We start from the raw sequence: 16,283 nt of genomic DNA on the forward strand, positions 1-16,283 counted from the left end.
CAGAGGGGCTGGGGAAAGTCGAAAGACTTTTCTCGAGCAAGGTCCATAGAGTGGCATCATGGACAGAGACATGTTGGCGGTGGCTCAGCCAAAGGCCTGCGGTGAGATCTGGGGCGGCCCTGTTGGAGCAGCTCCGGAGCTCAGCTTTCCTTTCTATAAAAGGAGATGCTGGCACGAGATGAACTCTGAGGCTCCTGCCAACACCGAGATGCATCGGTTTCACTTGTGTCACCTTCTGGGATGGTCGAGTAATGGCCTCCAAAGATGTCCACGCGCTGATCCCTGCAGTCTGGGACTTTGTTACCATCCTGGTGAAAGGGACTTTGCAGTGTGATTGAGGCCCTTGGGATAGGGAGATTATCCTGGATTATCCAAATAGATCCAGTCTAATCACTTGAGTTCTTAGAAGAGGGGGTCCTTTCCCAGCAGAGAGTTAGAGAGCAGAGGGCTTCTGAAGTATGAGGAAGACTTGAAGTACAGAAGCCAGGGGTTGTGTGTAAGAACTGAGAGAGGTCTTGGGACTAAGGGCAGCATCCAGCAACAGTCTGTGAGGCAACAGAGATCTAACCCATAGTTATGGGCACATGAATTCTGCCAACTTCAGAATGAAGAAGGGCATCAATCCTCCATAGGGGCTAGGAGAAAGAAACTGGCCTTGTCAACACCTTGATTTAGCCAGATGAGATCAGACTAGACTTCTGACCTGCAGAACCATTAGAGAAGGATGCTGTGTCATTTGTCATGGTTTAGTTTGTGGTGTTTTGTTACAGTACAATGAGAAACTAACTTGTCTTTAATTCCAAGTGGTGTCTGCCTATGCTCCAGATGCCCTGTTCACATTATAGCATATCTGGCAAGTGTTGGTCAGAGCTGGAATGAGACATACTTTCCACTTGGAAGCAGAGGGCTTTGAGGCTCTAAGGGAGGCCTTCTTGACAGCCTGGGCACATAGTACAAATGATTTTTTCCTAGCACCCAATTCTCTAGTGCAGCAATTTTCCATCAGTGGCCTTAGGACACCACATTGTGGGCACCAGGATATTCCAAAGGCATGACATAAAAATTGCATACATGGGGGCAATAGCATAAGACTAAGGACCAACCAACTAGGGGACCAGAGGAAGAAAACAAGTTCGAAGAGGGCCATAGTAGAGAAAAGTTTGAGAAGTTGCTTTAAGGCATGATGGCAGGGGACCTTATGGTACTGAGTTATATTCAGTATAGGTGGCCAAGATATTCAGTATTACTGGGCCAAGCTTGGGCAGATAGGCCTTGTGAATGCAGCTAAGTTATTATTCAGGTTCTGTCACTACTCCCTGGTGACCACAGGCCAACTCATGCAGCTCTCGATACTTATGCTTGTTTGTGGTGGGGTCCTCTGTGAAGCTCCTGGAGGGGGCCCAGGAGTGTTGGATTAGTCTTCAAGGCAAATCCTGCCTTCCTGAGACCTGCAGCCCTCTCCCCTGCTTTCCAAGGCTTTTTATGCCTTGTTTTATTTATTTATTTATTTTTTTGGTTTTTGGGTCACACTCAGCTCTCAGGGGTTATTCCTGGCTCTGCACTCAGAAGTCACTCCTGGCAGGCATCTGCCCTTTGTTGGCTGTGTGCAAGGCAAACGCCTTACCGTTGTGCTATCATTCCGGCCCCTGTCCTGCCTTGTTATAAAGATTCCAGTTTCTCAAAGAGACTCTTTGAATCTCCTCCTCTTTCCCCATGATGATGAAGTCCTGTAGGTGCTCTGTGCTAGAGGAGGAAGCTGTCGCAAGGTCTCTCTCCTTCCTTAGCCTTCCCTTGGAGGAGATGCAGCACCCAGCGGGGGGCCCGGAGAGGGCACAAGAATTCCGGCAGAAACACCATCCTTGAGTGGTGGAGTGTGGTCTGGAGGCAGCTTGACGGCTTTATGAAGCCAGAAGACAGCTCTGGCTCTGGCAAGTGCCAAGAACTTGCAAACAAGGCACAGTCACTTGCCCGAAAGAAATACTTTTTCCTTTTAAGGCCATGTGCTAACTGTTAGATATCAAAATTTAGGGTCTGACTACAAAACAATCACTGAAAGCATTTGTCTGGAAATCAATCCAGCCTTATCATCCTTCTCCAGCTCTCCCCCTCACCCAAGGCATGCCAGGCCGCTGAGTCCTCATGCACATATTCTGGCCACTGCGGAGTGCCCACCACATAGCTGGAAAACCAGTGAGGAAAAAAGCAGGTCCACGGTGTACTATGGAGCGGTGATGACAGGGGAGACAGACAAAAAGAACAGGATCAAAGACAAAGTGGAAATCTCAACCATGGGAACTTGAGGGCAAACTTAGTCCTCCAGGCAAATCCTGCCTTCCTGAGACCTGCCCTCTCCCCTTCTGGGTATGACCAAGTCAGGGAGGACCACAGAGTCTGCTGAGGTCTGAAGGAAGAGTTGGGGTGGAGTGGGAGCATTCTAAGCTAAGGCCCTGTGCTAGAGGAGGAACAAACAACTCTTCCCATCTTTTCTCTGGGACACTATCCCCCCTCCATTTTTGCTTCTAAGAGACGGTTCCATGCTTCAAAGTCAAGCTCAAATACTTTCTTTCCCAGGAAACCTTCTATGACATTCAATCTCTCTTATGTCTATGGAAAAAAAATCTCCTCCCTGCGTCTTTCTAAACCCTCCAACCCTTCTTTGAACCTTCCTCCCTGCCATCTAGAATATGGACTCTAATGGCCACATCTTATCTTCCTGCCTGGGAAATAATTCCCCAGTGGAGACTGGATTTTCTTTAGTGTAGACCTAAAGATACAGTTACTTCTGGATTTATATACTAGTTGAGGTCAAATTTGTTTTTTTGTTTTTTGCTTTTTTTGAGGTCGGATTTGTATATAAATAAATACTTTGTAGCAGGATTTAGCACAACTGACTCCACTTTTTTTTTTTGTTTTGTTTTGTTTTTGTTTTTTTTGGGCCAGACCCAATGATGCTCAGGGGTTACTCCTGGCTCTGCACTCAGAAATAGCTCCTGGTTTGAAGGACCATATGGGAAGCTGAGGGATTGAACCGCAGTTCATCCTAGGTCAGCCGCTTGCAAGTCAAATGCCCTACCACTGGGCTACCACTCTGGCCCCAAAGATTCTACCTTTCTAGACCTGTGTCCCCACTAGGCAAAGGAGATGTGGTGTAAATGTGACTGCACAGCTCCTGGCTGAGGATATCAAGCAGATAGATGGTTCCAGATAGGGTTACTCATGGGGGCTCCAAGCCAATAGCTCTGGGTGGAGCAGAGGAGCCTGTGCTCTGAAGTCCTCCTGTGGTCCAGATGCCAGCTCTCCATAGGGAGAAGTGATTTTTCATGAGTATGATGGGGTGGTTCTTGTTCACATCTCTTTCTCTGTCATAAGGGGACTGTGCAACTGTGCCCTTTGTGGGCCTCTACCAAGCACAACTGTGCCACAGCTTGGGTCAAAGTGATAGCATAGCGAGTAAGGCATTTGCCTTGCATGTGGCTAACCTGGGTTCAATCCACAATTCATCCCATATGGGTGATCCTGAAGCCATCCAGGAGTGATCCCTGAGAGCAATCAGGAGCAAGTCCCAAGTACCATCAGGTATGGCCCCAATTCAGTCCTCTAAAAAACCCTCCAACCTCAACTGTGCTACAGCAGAGGGTTTTGTTGGGTGGTCATAACTATTGAGGCTTGGGGGTTATGTCAGTCTCTGTGCTAGAAGGAGGGTGGTCACTCCTGGCACTGTTTGACAGAACAAATGGTGCTGAGATCAATCCAGGGTTGGCTGCATGCAAGGTGAGTAACTAACCCCCTGCACTAAGTCCTTCACCTACAGAGGGTTTATATGTTCTAAGTGCATAACATAGTTCACCAAATCTGTGCTTCAGCACAGAGTGAACCCACACTTTGGAGACCAAGAGTTAGACCAGTAGATAGCCCCTTGCTGACCTGTAGATGAAGCTTTGGGGAGGGGAGTTGTGTTTTTGTGGAACAGTTGGCTATTTTGGTGAAATCGCAAGGGAAAATGAATGGCAAAGCTGGGGCTCAAATTTAGAGGTCCCCCAACTTCTAAGCCAGTCCTTGTTGTTTACTATTTCTACCTTTCAATCCTGAGGTTCCCCTTGCCATCTTCTCTGTATGCTACGCTTTCACCATGCAACATCTCTGCTCTTTGGAAACTTCCAGCTCCATACAGGAGAGGAAACGCCCAGCAGTCTAGCTGCCATACCTAGCTGCTAATAAATGAAGATTGAATGAAGGCTATTCTACCCTCAAAATTCCCAAAGGGAAGAAGCAAGAGATTCCCTACACGAGGGAAGGGAGGTCTAGGGGTGCTAGGAATCCCTGGCTTCTCCCAGGGGTAAAGTGTTCCCTCCCCCACTATACTCCCACTGGGAGCCTGGGCTTCCCCCCTTCAGAGCATCATCATGCTGGAGACTCACAGCTGGGGCTCTATAATCCATTAGGTGTCTGCCAACAGCTGCCGGCTTTTGAGGCTTCTTTCACATTGCCTGCCGAGGCAGCTCCATCCAGCCCCAATATGAGCCCTTCTGTGCAACCATGCCCTACTAGAAATGCAAACACATTCTCAGAAGCCAGCCTGCTCAGCCATGGCACCATGGCACCACCACAAATACTCACAGACAGACAGGAGAGTCACATTTAGACATGGCAACTCAGGCACCTACACAAAATAGACTACCCTGGGCACCTGCAGGTCATACATGTTCAACATGATTCCTTTTTAGCCACACCTGGTGAAGCTCAGGGGTAACTCCTGGCTCTGCGCTCAGAAACTACTCCTAATGGTTCTCAGAGGACCATCTGGGATGTCCAGGGATTAAACCTAGGTTGGTCATGTGCAAGACTAGTGCCCTACCTGCTGTACTATTGCTTTAGCCTCCTCAACATGTATTCTTATAAAGACACAGTCACCTGCACAATGAGGCCCACTCACATGCAAGCCTCCTTGGATTACACCCTTTGTTTTACCTCGTCTTTGTCAGACCTGATTAATTATTTTTTAATTGTTTTGGGGCTACAGCTGGCAGTGCTCAGGGGTTACTTCTGGCTCAACGCACAGGGCTCACTCATTGTGGGGCTTGTCAGAAATATGGGGGCTCTGGGGATCAAATTCGGGTCAGCCGAGTGCAAGACAAGTGCTCTCTACCTACTATAATATCACTCCAGATCCAGATCTGGTCGAATTTCTGCTTTTCATCTTCCCTAATTTGTTTGAATCTTATCTGTGATATAGGAACATAGATGCCTTTTATTCAAAAAGGCCAAGGGATGCAGGGGACTCACGCATGAAAAACACCCCTCAGGCAGGTAGAGTTGGTTGTCACCTTTTCTTCATGTCCTGGCAGATACTCTTCACATTTCTATCGCTATATTCAGATTTAGCAGCATGCTTCCAGGGCCAACCACAATCTTTTTTTTACCTATGCTTACTATGAGGAGCTTGAAAAGCTAATTATAAAATGGGGAAGTCCTTGATGGGGAGGTGCCAGCTGAGACTGAGGACAGCAGTTTCAGGAGGGACACAGGACTAAGTGGAATGGACAGGAGAAGGTAGTAAATACAACCATCATTTGCCAATTTTTTTTTTTGCTAAGGAGAGCAGGGTGGAAGATGGAGGGAGATACAGAGTCACAAGAGATCCTTATTTACTGATAATCACAGTGCTCAAAGATGAGATTAGGGAGAAAGGTTTCTGTGAGCTGAAGTTTCCAAGAAAGCCCTGAAGAATCTGTTAGAAGCCCACTGTAGTCTGTCTCCTCGCCTGCCACTGTGGCTGCAGGCCGAGTTGAGCTCCTCATGGCTCCTTAAGGCTTCTAAGGCTCTGTGAGGCCCCATGACCAAGTCCTTTCCAAAGAAGCATGTGTAGAGGAATGGGGGGCACCTCTGCCTTCTTGCTGAAAGCAGAATCACCACCCTGGAGCTTCCCATGGGCACCCAGCCTACAGGCCAGTGCCTATACCTGTGACTCAGCTTTTACCACGCAAAGGAGATGGACAGACAAGCCTGAAGGAACCTGGGTCCCTGCCTCTCCAAGTGGATCAGAGCTACTCCTGCTCAGGACAGCTCACATCTGGAGTTGGACATGAGAGAAATGCACTGATGTTCTAGAAACTGACCAATGCAAGCCTTCTGCTACAGTGGTGATCATGAATGCCAATACCATGGAGAGGGGCTGGGTTCTGCGAAAAGTCTTGCAAAGGAGGAAGCCATCACACAAGTGCCAGCAGCCTCTGAATCTAAGTATTCATCAGCAGGATACCCACTTGGCTCTAGGGTGGGCATGTCCCTTCCCCTGGCCTCTGCCTACATGTCAAGTACTCACCTGCTTGATTGGTGGTGATGTTGACAGAGGCGAACTGTGGTGAGAAGGGACTCTGGTCGGTGACGCCATTCACGGCCTGGATCTCAAAGGTGTACTGGGTGTGGGCCAGCAGGTCACTGATGTAGATGCGTGGCTCTGTCAGCCCCAGCTGGCGGGGTGCATACTGTACATTGTCCCCACAGCGGGTACAGGCACCCCGGCCTGAGCCACAGCTCTTGCAGATGATATTGTAGACAAGGTCTTCACGGCCTCCTGAGTCACGAGGTGGGGTCCACTCTAGCATGAGGGAGGTCTCATTGACACTGGAGATGACTGCCTGAGGAGCAGAGGGGATGGCTGGGAAAGGGAAAAGTGTCTGTCAGTGGGAGTCTGTGTCCAGTAGATCTTTCCAAATTCACTGCCCATCTCCCAAAGTCCTCCAAATTCTTTAACCTGTGCTCTCCCTAACCCCTTCCAAAGTTTCTAGAACACAGTTCACCCTGGCACACCTCTGCTTAAGTCTCCCCTCCTTACCTCCGACCCCATTCTAAATCTCTGCAGTGTGTCTGAACAGGGGATTTTTTTTTTGTTTTTTTTTTTTTGGTTTTTGGGTCACACCCTGTGACGCTCAGGGGTTACTCCTGGCTATGTGCTCAGAAGTTGCTCCTGGCTTCTTGGGGGACCATATGGGACGCCGGGGGATCGAACCGCGGTCCGTCCTAGGCTAGCGCAGGCAAGGCAGGCACCTTACCTCCAGCGCCACCACCCGGCCCCTGAACAGGGGATTTAACATTAGGGACTATACCCACTTGGTAGTCATCTGCCCTTCTTTATAAAAAACATCCAACTTTATTCAGGATGCTGGTTAGGCAAGCTAAGGCCCCATTACCAGCCTTCTGTGATGCAGTGTTGGCCACTGATCGATACTAGAAGTTCTTGAATAGCACTTACTTGTAAAAAATGAAGATAGCCAATTATAGCATGTCTTTGGTCCCTTGCTTTTTATCTGCTACCTAGCATGTGTGTGATGGCTAGAACTGCAGAAGCTAGGATAAACCATGAAGCAAGTGACCAGAAGCACAGAAATCACATGCTATGGATGGCAGAGCCAAAAGAAAAGGTCAGATTCCAGATTCACTGGACTAGTTATGACTTTCTCTCATGAGAGAATAAATCCTATGGTTTAAGCCACTGGAGTCAGTTCTCCTGACATGAGGCTGATTTTCCTTTCTGTCTGGTGCAGAGGTTTTAGCACTAGCCTAGAAACACCCCTTTCTTAGAGAATCATGGCTGGGATTCAGGTCACAGACTCTACCTGTGTTAGTTCATCTCAGGTCTAATCTCCCAGCCTCTCTTCTTAGTAGGAATCAAGTCCTTGACTTTACCTTCCATGTGACTGAACAGAAGTGGGTAGGGAGTCACATGCCAGCTCTGGGGTATCTGCATGCCAGCAGCATAACCACTCCAAGATGATTCTTTCCCAGTGGGCTTTCCATCTCCCCTTCCCCCAGGTAACTGACTGCTCCTCACTTTGGAAAATTTGTAGCTAAGCACACATGGACCCCCTGCTCAGAGCTTTTCTGTAGAAGGACTCAGGAATCAGTGGGTAGGGCCCTCCTGCAGCTGGGACATACTTGTGCAGGGCATATCCAGGGGGTCCAGGTCTGCTCTGTAGTAGCCGTTGCGGCAGACACAGTTGGTGGCTCCCTCTGAAGTGGTCCGGCTGTTGATGGGGCAGTGAGTGCAGGACTCATCCCCTTGGTTAGCCTTGAAGGTTCCTGATGGGCAAGCTGAAGGGGGAGAAGACAAGGGGTGTGAGGAGGGAAACCAGGTGAGGACTCAGAGAGATCATAAGACATGAAAAGGGCAGATAGTCTCAGTGGGGTGTCACAGTGTCGTGGTGGTCACGTATATAATTGCTGGGAATCCCCTTCGGAAACTTTTGGGGATTTCCAGGCTCCTTGTTGTGCCTGGAAATCCTATCTCACCTGACATACACAATTTTGAGGGTCAATCCCAACTGCCAGGGTAAGGAATGAGTGTCTTGGTGGGTAGTGCCCTTGGCCATGTCTGGATGACACCTATCCTTACTCTTGGAACCATATTCTTGGGCAGGATGACAAAGAAAATCACTATCTAGGTTTCCTTGAGGTGGCTAGTGGACCCTTGTGTGACAGTGAAATAATGCTGTGCAGTACTGGAAGTGCTAGCATAGCACCAAGCACATGTGGTGGAATAGTAGAGTCACTGTATCATCCCTTTAGCTGTGAGTACTTAAATAAGTGGCTTAACCATCTTTGAAACCTCTGCTGCTTTATAATACGATGTCTCACCGGCCATTTCTGTATGCTATTCTGAGTACTTGGCATGAGTAGACAGGGCAGGTGACATGGGCCCTTGTACATTCTAGGATAGGGAAGAAGGTACTTTTTAGTGAGAGGCTTGCAGTCCCAGAGATGGTCTGAGGAGGGCAGCGTTTGAACTTGTTGGGCATTCCATTCCCCGAAGGCCCTCTGGGCTTCTTTCCTTCTCCTGGGATATCCAGGATTGGGGTTGGGGGCCCCTGCAGCTCAGGACTTGAGTTCTAGAAGAGATGCCCACTCTTGGGAAGGTCTGTTTGCATCTTGCTTCCTGGCCTTGGGCTGGGAAGCAGAAGTTCAGGAGTTCTAGTCCTGAACTAGCCCCTTTGTGGTATTAGTTTCTCTCTCATCTCATGGCAATCCCTGAATACAGCTCTTCAATGATGGGGCACCAGGCTAGGGTAAATGAGACTGTAAGTTGCTGAGCTTTGTGTGGGGCAATTTTTTTCTTATAATTTTCATTAACTGTTAACTGGTTTTATTTCTTTTTAGTTTTTATTAATAATTTTAATTGAATCACTATAAAATAGTTACAAAATTGTTCATAATTGAGTTTCAGTCATAAAATGTCCAACATCCAGCCCTTCACCAATGCACATTTTTCTGCCATCAATGTCCACAGTTTCCCTCCTGCCCTTCTCTCTGCCTACCTCTAAGGCATCTCTCTCTCTCTCTCTCCCCCTTTTAGTCACTGTTGTTACTGAAGGGGTACCATATAGCACTTTACTTCCTTTCAGCACCCAGTTCTTGTCCAGAGTGATTATTTTCAACTACCATTGTCACAGTGGTCCTTTGTCTTTGGATATTATCACCATGCTTCCCCCCCACCCAAACATACAATTGAGTGCTATCATTTTATGTCTATTCCTTTCCCTTTGATTCATTTTGCACAGCAAAATACTCTCCAGATCCATCCATATAAAATTTTTCATGACCCTTTCCCTAATAGTTGCATAGTATTCCATTGTGTAGATATATCAGTTTCTTTATTCACTCATCTGTTCTCAGGCACTCAGATTGTTTCCAGATTCTGGCTATTCTGAATAGTGCTGCAATGAACATAGGAGTGCAGACACCTTTTTTGAATTGTGTTTTTGGGTCCCCAAGGGTATATTTCCCAGGAGCGACATTGCTGGATCATAGGGGAGCTCAATTTCTTTTTTTTTTTTCTTTCAGGTTTTGAACCACACCTGGCAGTGCTCAGGGGTTACTCTTGGCTCTGCGCTCAGAAATTGCTCCTGGTAGGCTCGGGGGACCACATGGGATGACGGGGATTGAACCCAGATCTGTCTTGGGTTGTCTGCGTACAAAGCAAACACTCCATTACTGAGCTATCACTCTGGTACCATCAATTTCTAATATTTTGAGGAATGTCTGTATAGTCTTCCAAAATGGCCGGACTAATTTACATTTTCACCAACAGTGAATGAGAGTCCCTTTCTCCCCATATCTGTGCCAGCACTGATTGTTCTTGTTCTTTTTTGATATGTGCCAGACTCTGTGGCGTGAGATGATATCTCATTGTTGTTTAGATTTGTATTTATGTCAGGGGCAGTTTTCTGCTGGGGATGAAGTGAAATTGAATGGTCAGAGACTAGTATTCTTTACACAGGTCACTTCCATATAAGAGTACCATGTGACCTTTGGCATGCAGCTATGAGTGGCAGCTTCTATACCTGCCAGTTTCCCTAGATTACTTTTCTAGCCACAATCTTCTTAGTCCAATTCTTATTCAACAGCTCTCCCCTAAACCCCTTTATCTGCTTCAGCCTCAGAAACTACACTGCCTCCCTTCTTCCTGGTGCTTCCATCTTGAGCTCAGGGTATTCTTGCCCAGCTGTGATTAGGGTTCCCCAGATAAGTACTATCACCCCTGCCCCGGAGTGTAACCATGTCTAATTCCATTTGCTTCACCTGCATCTAATCCAGAAGCAGACTCCATGCAGGGATTTGTAGATGCTACTGCAGCTGCTTGCATGAGTGGAAAGCTGGACTGGTGCAGGTAGAAAGAAGGGCAGTGGGCCATGCTGGCTAGGGTACAGGCTACCTGGCAAAACCCAGTCCACCTGGACCAGCTGTGTGAGCCAGGGCACATCTTGTAAGCTGTTTTCTCTTCCCTAACATGGACATCTACCTCCTGGATTGGTAAGGTGAGAGGGGTGAGGCAGGCTGCCACGCCTAGAACATTTCCTGGCATTACTTAAGCCGAGTCTGGTTCAAACACATTAGTATCTGCTGGGTGACCTCAGGTAAGCTGTTCAATCTCATTAAATTGCACATTTCTCCTCGGTGAGAGAATGATTTCTCTGCAAGTGGCTGAGGAGTATTAGTGGAGAACAGGGCTTGGCAGTGGGTGCAAAGGGATGCAGTTATTCTCAGGATTTCTGGAAGAGGAGGTTAACCACAGACCTAGGACAATTCTCTCTGCATGTCAGAAAAGGGTGGGATATAGACTTAGCTTCTGCCATTGGGGAGGGTATCCGAAGGTGGCAGCCATCCTGATCTACTGTTATCCTGACATCCTGGCTTATGCCATCCTGGCCAGGCTCCCTGAGGACCTTGAAAAAGGTCCTACTCCAGCTCAATTGTTAGGGAGCTGCTAGGCAAGAGGGAGGTAAGGACTCTGACACAACCAGCGAGCCTGGTAATGCCAATGAAAGTGACAGGCTATGCCTCTGGACGCTATGATGTCCCCACTGTCAGGGAGAATTGGGTTCTCCAATTCCGGTGTAGGGCACCAGCATTCAATAAAACTCACTGAAAGCTGTGCCATCCTAAGGACTGAGCACCAGGTACCAGCTTGATGGAGTTCTCACCATCACTGCCATCATATTCAGCTGGTCTGACCTCAGAGCCCACTTTGCTAAGTGCCACACCTGCAATCTCTGATTGAACCCCACTGTGTCACCTGCCCACAGGTGCCAGGTGGGGATCAGCAGCTCTTGTCCAAGCAGATTTGAGTCTCCCTCCTTTCCTTTTGGGCTGACTTTTTCTGGCTGGTGGAATGTGCAGGCAGGCAAGTCCCACTGTGTTTGTCCCACCAACACTCATGAACTGCAACCCTGGCTTGAGTTGAGCATTGGATGGCTCTGGCTCTCAGTTTCCTCTGAAATATAGGGACCCTCTGATAAATGCCAAAGGGTTTTGGCCCCCAAATCAGGATCCTCCTGGCTCCCTCTAGGCTGAGAACTTGTCCAGCTCAGCACGCTTCCTCCATCTGCTGGCAATGCTCTGAGCCCAGCTACCACACGCCCCTCTGTACCATGCCAGCCCCTCCATCTGGCTCACCTTCCTAGTCAGTCTCTTTTATCCCCAGTCCTTCCTTGGCCTCCTCTCATACTCACCAAGCTGTCTCCTTAGAAGTCTCCCCTCCTTAGAGAGAGACTCTCTCTCTGCCAGTACCTTGTTCTTCTGTCTTGAGAAGCATCAGCATCAGCTACTCAGTCACCAGGAGGCTTTGGCTCTTGCAGCCAGCCAATTACCAGGCCTTCCTTCCCCAGCAGGGCCCTATTATCCCCTCCCCCTAGGTATCCAAACGCTCTTCCCACCCACACTATAGCCCCTCATGGCCATCTGGTCCCTCCTAGAATCCAGAGCCAGCCTTGCAAAGCTCCAACCTTTCTGTGTCACTTAAAAGCCCACAGTAGTACACAATGGAATATTATTCAGCCATAAAGAGGAATGCAAGGCTGGTAGTCACAGCCACATGGGGAAACCTTGAAAACATTGTGCATCATGAAAGAAGCTGGACACAAAGGCGCACACGGCATGGGCTCCCATTGACATGGAAATGATGAGTGGACACGGCTCTGGAGATGGAGTAGATTAGCGGCTGCAGGGCAGGGGAGGGCAGAGCAGAAATGGGGCCTGTTAATGGATAATGGGCTTTCTTTCGAAGCTGATGAAAATGCTCTGAAATGGGTTATGGTGATGGTTGCATGACACTGAATATAGAAAAGAGCTGCTGAACTGTTCAGTGTAAGTAGGTAGATCATATGTTACATGCATCATACCATGACAAGTTACTATTATAGTAAACCCATGGCTGGAGATGTGACAGAGGGGTTCTGTGCATGGTCTGGGTTCAATCCCTAACACGCTCCCCTAAGTCCACTGTCCCTGAGACTCTGCAGAGCTCCCAAGAACCACAGGGCTGGCATCTGCCTCTTTCCAACCTTTGTAGCCAGCCTGTGCCTATGGCTACACCCAGTTGCTTCTGCTCGTGCCAGATCCAGGTCATCATCTATACCACTGGCCTTGCCCACCCAGTCTGCCTATACCTCCCTCCCTTTTCTGCCTCTTCCCTGACCCCTTTCAGACACAGCCTGTGCATTATCTCTTCCAGGCAAGGCTAAGGGGCCTATTTTAATTGCCTGTGGATTGATAGGCACCTGGCAGGACTGTCAGTGCTGAAATGTTGCCTGGTATCTGGCACCTATTGAGTGATGGAGGGATGAGATGAAGACTGGGAAAGTAATGCAGCTTAATTGTTTGCACACTATAAGAGGAAACTGAGGCCCAGTGAGCAGTAGGGGTACATTGGGGGAACTGCTGCCAACTGCACCTTTGCACCCAGTGGAGCAGGGTGACCACCCATTTTCATGACTGGTTTCTGGAGCCCACATTGAGCTTACACTGTCCTGCAAGTGCGGAAAAATTGTGGCCTCTCCCCAAAAGTTGTCCCCTAAGTGAGCTGACCTGCTTGAGTAACTGGGGAATGAGGGTCCTGAGGGGTCTCCCTATTCCAATTTGGAGCAAGCTGCTTAGTAGTAATTAAGCTTTCTGCATTCCGTTTACATACGCAGGGGCTCTCTGCAGCCCTTAGATGGAATCCCTCCAGGTCTCCAGGCCATACTGTCCCCTCAGCCTGGGACTCCTGACCCCATACCTCCTCCAAGAAGCCCTAAATGTCTCATGCAGTTTATTCTGCACTGTGTAGATCTGAGTGTCACCTTCACTGATACCTGCATTAGGAGAATTTGGAAATCTGTGTGCTGTCTCTTCCGGAAAGGGGAAGCACCACAGGCTTATCTGGGCAGGGGTGGGAGCACAGGACTCAGTAAGATTGACACTTGCCAATGGCCAGGGGCTGAAACATGATGAGAAAGAAGATGAAGACAAGCGTCAACCAGTACTCAGGGTGGGTACCATTTTGCTTCTTTATATCTGCCCTATGGGTCCTGCCCGGGTCCTATCACTAGTTAAATGAAGAAGCACAGTATAGAAACACCCTCACAAACCTTCTTACATCCCCCAGAACCACCTGCTTCCCCTCCAGTGGCAGTTCCCAGATATCCCTTGGCCTGAAAACTCTCTGTCTGTCCCTGTCAGCCTGGACTCAGAGACTTGACATATGCACCTCTGAGAGCACCCAACCCATTTCACTATTCCCCAATGTCAACCCAGGTTTCTCAGCAGCACTGACTCAAGTTCAGCACCCGGAACGTGCTTGTAAGAGCTCTGTAAGGACCAGCTCAAGGAGCCCCAATGCCTTGTGTTAGTTGATTTCTGTGGAGTAAATACTCTCATAAAGGCAAAATTCAAGCTACACTTGGGAGAAACTCCAAGTGGGTAAGAAATGAACATTGTCAGCTCTTGTGAGCCAACCAGTAATCGTCCACCCCAACATAACTCACAGATGAATTTTCTAGGTCCTGCCTGCTGGGAAGGGGAGCTTGGTCTACAATCTCAAATCCAGGGGTTTAGTCCCAGCACCTAGCACAGGTCTGACACATAGTAGGTGCTCTGTTAACTCAGATCGCTCCATGAGCTACCTCCCACACTGGATGGGGAGCTGCTCATGAGCAAGGAGGTAGTGTGGGTCTGCTAGGGTTAACTGAGTCAAAGCACTGAGAACACACAGCAAGTGCTATGTAAATATTATCTATTATCACTCACCCAGCATGTCCGGGCAATAATAATCCCATTTATAAAGTGCTTTCCTGGTGCCAGGCCCAGTGCAAGTGATTTACATGGGTCCTCTCACAAAATACACACACACACACACACACACACACACACACACACACACACACACACACACACACATGCCAGCCCTACTATAGGTGCCATGGCCACCCCCACCCTCATTTCATAGAGAAGGAAGTTGACATGTAAAAGCACAGTGACCAGGTCACAGAGCTGCTCAGTGGCGAAGCTGAGATGAGATTCAGGTTTGGTGGCTGTATGGACCTGTGCCCAGCACGACTGAACACACAGATCAGGGAATGGCTGAGGGCCAGTTCCTGGAGCAGCGAGGCCTCGGGGGTCATGCAGCAGGGAAGAGGCAAAACCTGGGTCTCCAACCCAAGACTCGAGTCCAATGTGGGCAGCCAGCACCTGCTCCTGCAAAGGCCTGGAGCCCTGGGCAAGTGGGCTGGGATGGCAGCCGGCCTATGGGAGGGAGGGAGGATTATAGGCAAACAGATTTCCTCTGTGCCTGCCCCCTGGGCTCCAGGGAAAGGTGATAATTGACCGAGTGAGCCCTGAGTCAGGCTGAGGCAGGGCTCCATCTGGGCCTGGCACGGCAGGGCTGCTAATTGGCACTGGGTGATCTGCAAAGCCTTCCTGGCTGGCCTGCTGCTCTGTTCTCCTTTCTTAGAGACTCTGTTTATCTCCCAGACTTCTGACACCTTAGTGTAGCCAAATGCTTGGCTAGGACCAATGTGCCAGCTTTATGGTTTATTGTTGTTGTTGTGTCATGGCCTGTTGTTGGGTCATGCTTGGGGGCTACTACTACTGGTGGTGCCTGAGGGATTTGACAGTGCTCAGCATAGAACTTGGGCCTCCCACATGCAAAGCATGAGCTCAGTCCTCGGGCTCCCTTTTGGCTTCCAGTGCGCCAGTTTTGGAGTTCAAAGAAGCTTCCCTTCTTGGGAAGGTGGGGGGTAGGGATAGGCCAGAGACTCTGATCAGCTCACCATAATCTAGCTCTCAGTTCCAGAATCTAACAGGGTGATGACCCTGAGTTTGGGCATGGACCGAATCCCAGTTCTGTCTCTTGTTAACAAAATAACCATGGTGAGTTAGCTAAGCTCTTAGTGCCTTAATTTCCTTGTCTATGCAAGGGGGAGGATGATAACACCAGTTGTCATTTGCTAAGAAGATTCAAGTAAACAGAGCCCTTGCCACAGTGCCATCTCGCCCCATCCCAGGCAGTACATTCAAGGGTTTGTTGCTGTTTCTGGACTTATTTGTCCTGGTTTGTCTTTGGTATTGTGTAGATACAGAACAGATAGATGTGGGGTCTGTCCTCAGGAGCCAAGGTGAGGGTGTGTCTGATTGGAGACAATGGGCATGGATTTGGATCCTGTAAGCTTCTGGGCACCAGGATATTGAGACATAAGGCCCCAGACTCACCTTTAATAAACCATGGAGAAATGGTAGTTAGTGCTTCTTCCTCATGGGCCACTGAGTTCCCTGCTTTCCCTTACTGTTGAAGCCCTGACCCTTTACTGCTCACTCTAGGAGGCATGGCTGAGACCATCTCTGCAGCCTCTTCAGCTCTAGAACTTAGTTTCCAGTCCTAGGCTTTATATGTTTCCCAAAATGAGGCAGGAGCTAATTTGTACTTTTTTAGGGTCTGGTGTGTGTGTGTGTGTGTGTGTGTGTGTGTGTGTGTG

At 48.8% G+C, this 16,283-nt stretch overlaps 1 protein-coding gene across 1 annotated transcript in view; it reads right to left on the minus strand.

The window, feature by feature from the left end:
- The window catches only part of EPHB2 (EPH receptor B2), a 211,737-nt gene that overhangs the window by 40,279 nt on the left and 155,175 nt on the right, over window positions 1–16,283 (minus strand). The window contains exons 4-5 of the mRNA XM_049774666.1: window positions 7,936–8,091; window positions 6,323–6,658 (exon numbers count right to left, since the gene is read on the minus strand). Coding sequence (XP_049630623.1) covers window positions 6,323–6,658; window positions 7,936–8,091 — 492 coding nt within the window. The remainder of the gene's footprint in view (window positions 1–6,322; window positions 6,659–7,935; window positions 8,092–16,283) is intronic.

Source organism: Suncus etruscus, chromosome 6 (assembly GCF_024139225.1).
Source record: "Suncus etruscus isolate mSunEtr1 chromosome 6, mSunEtr1.pri.cur, whole genome shotgun sequence".
NCBI classification, from domain to species: Eukaryota; Metazoa; Chordata; class Mammalia; order Eulipotyphla; family Soricidae; genus Suncus; species Suncus etruscus.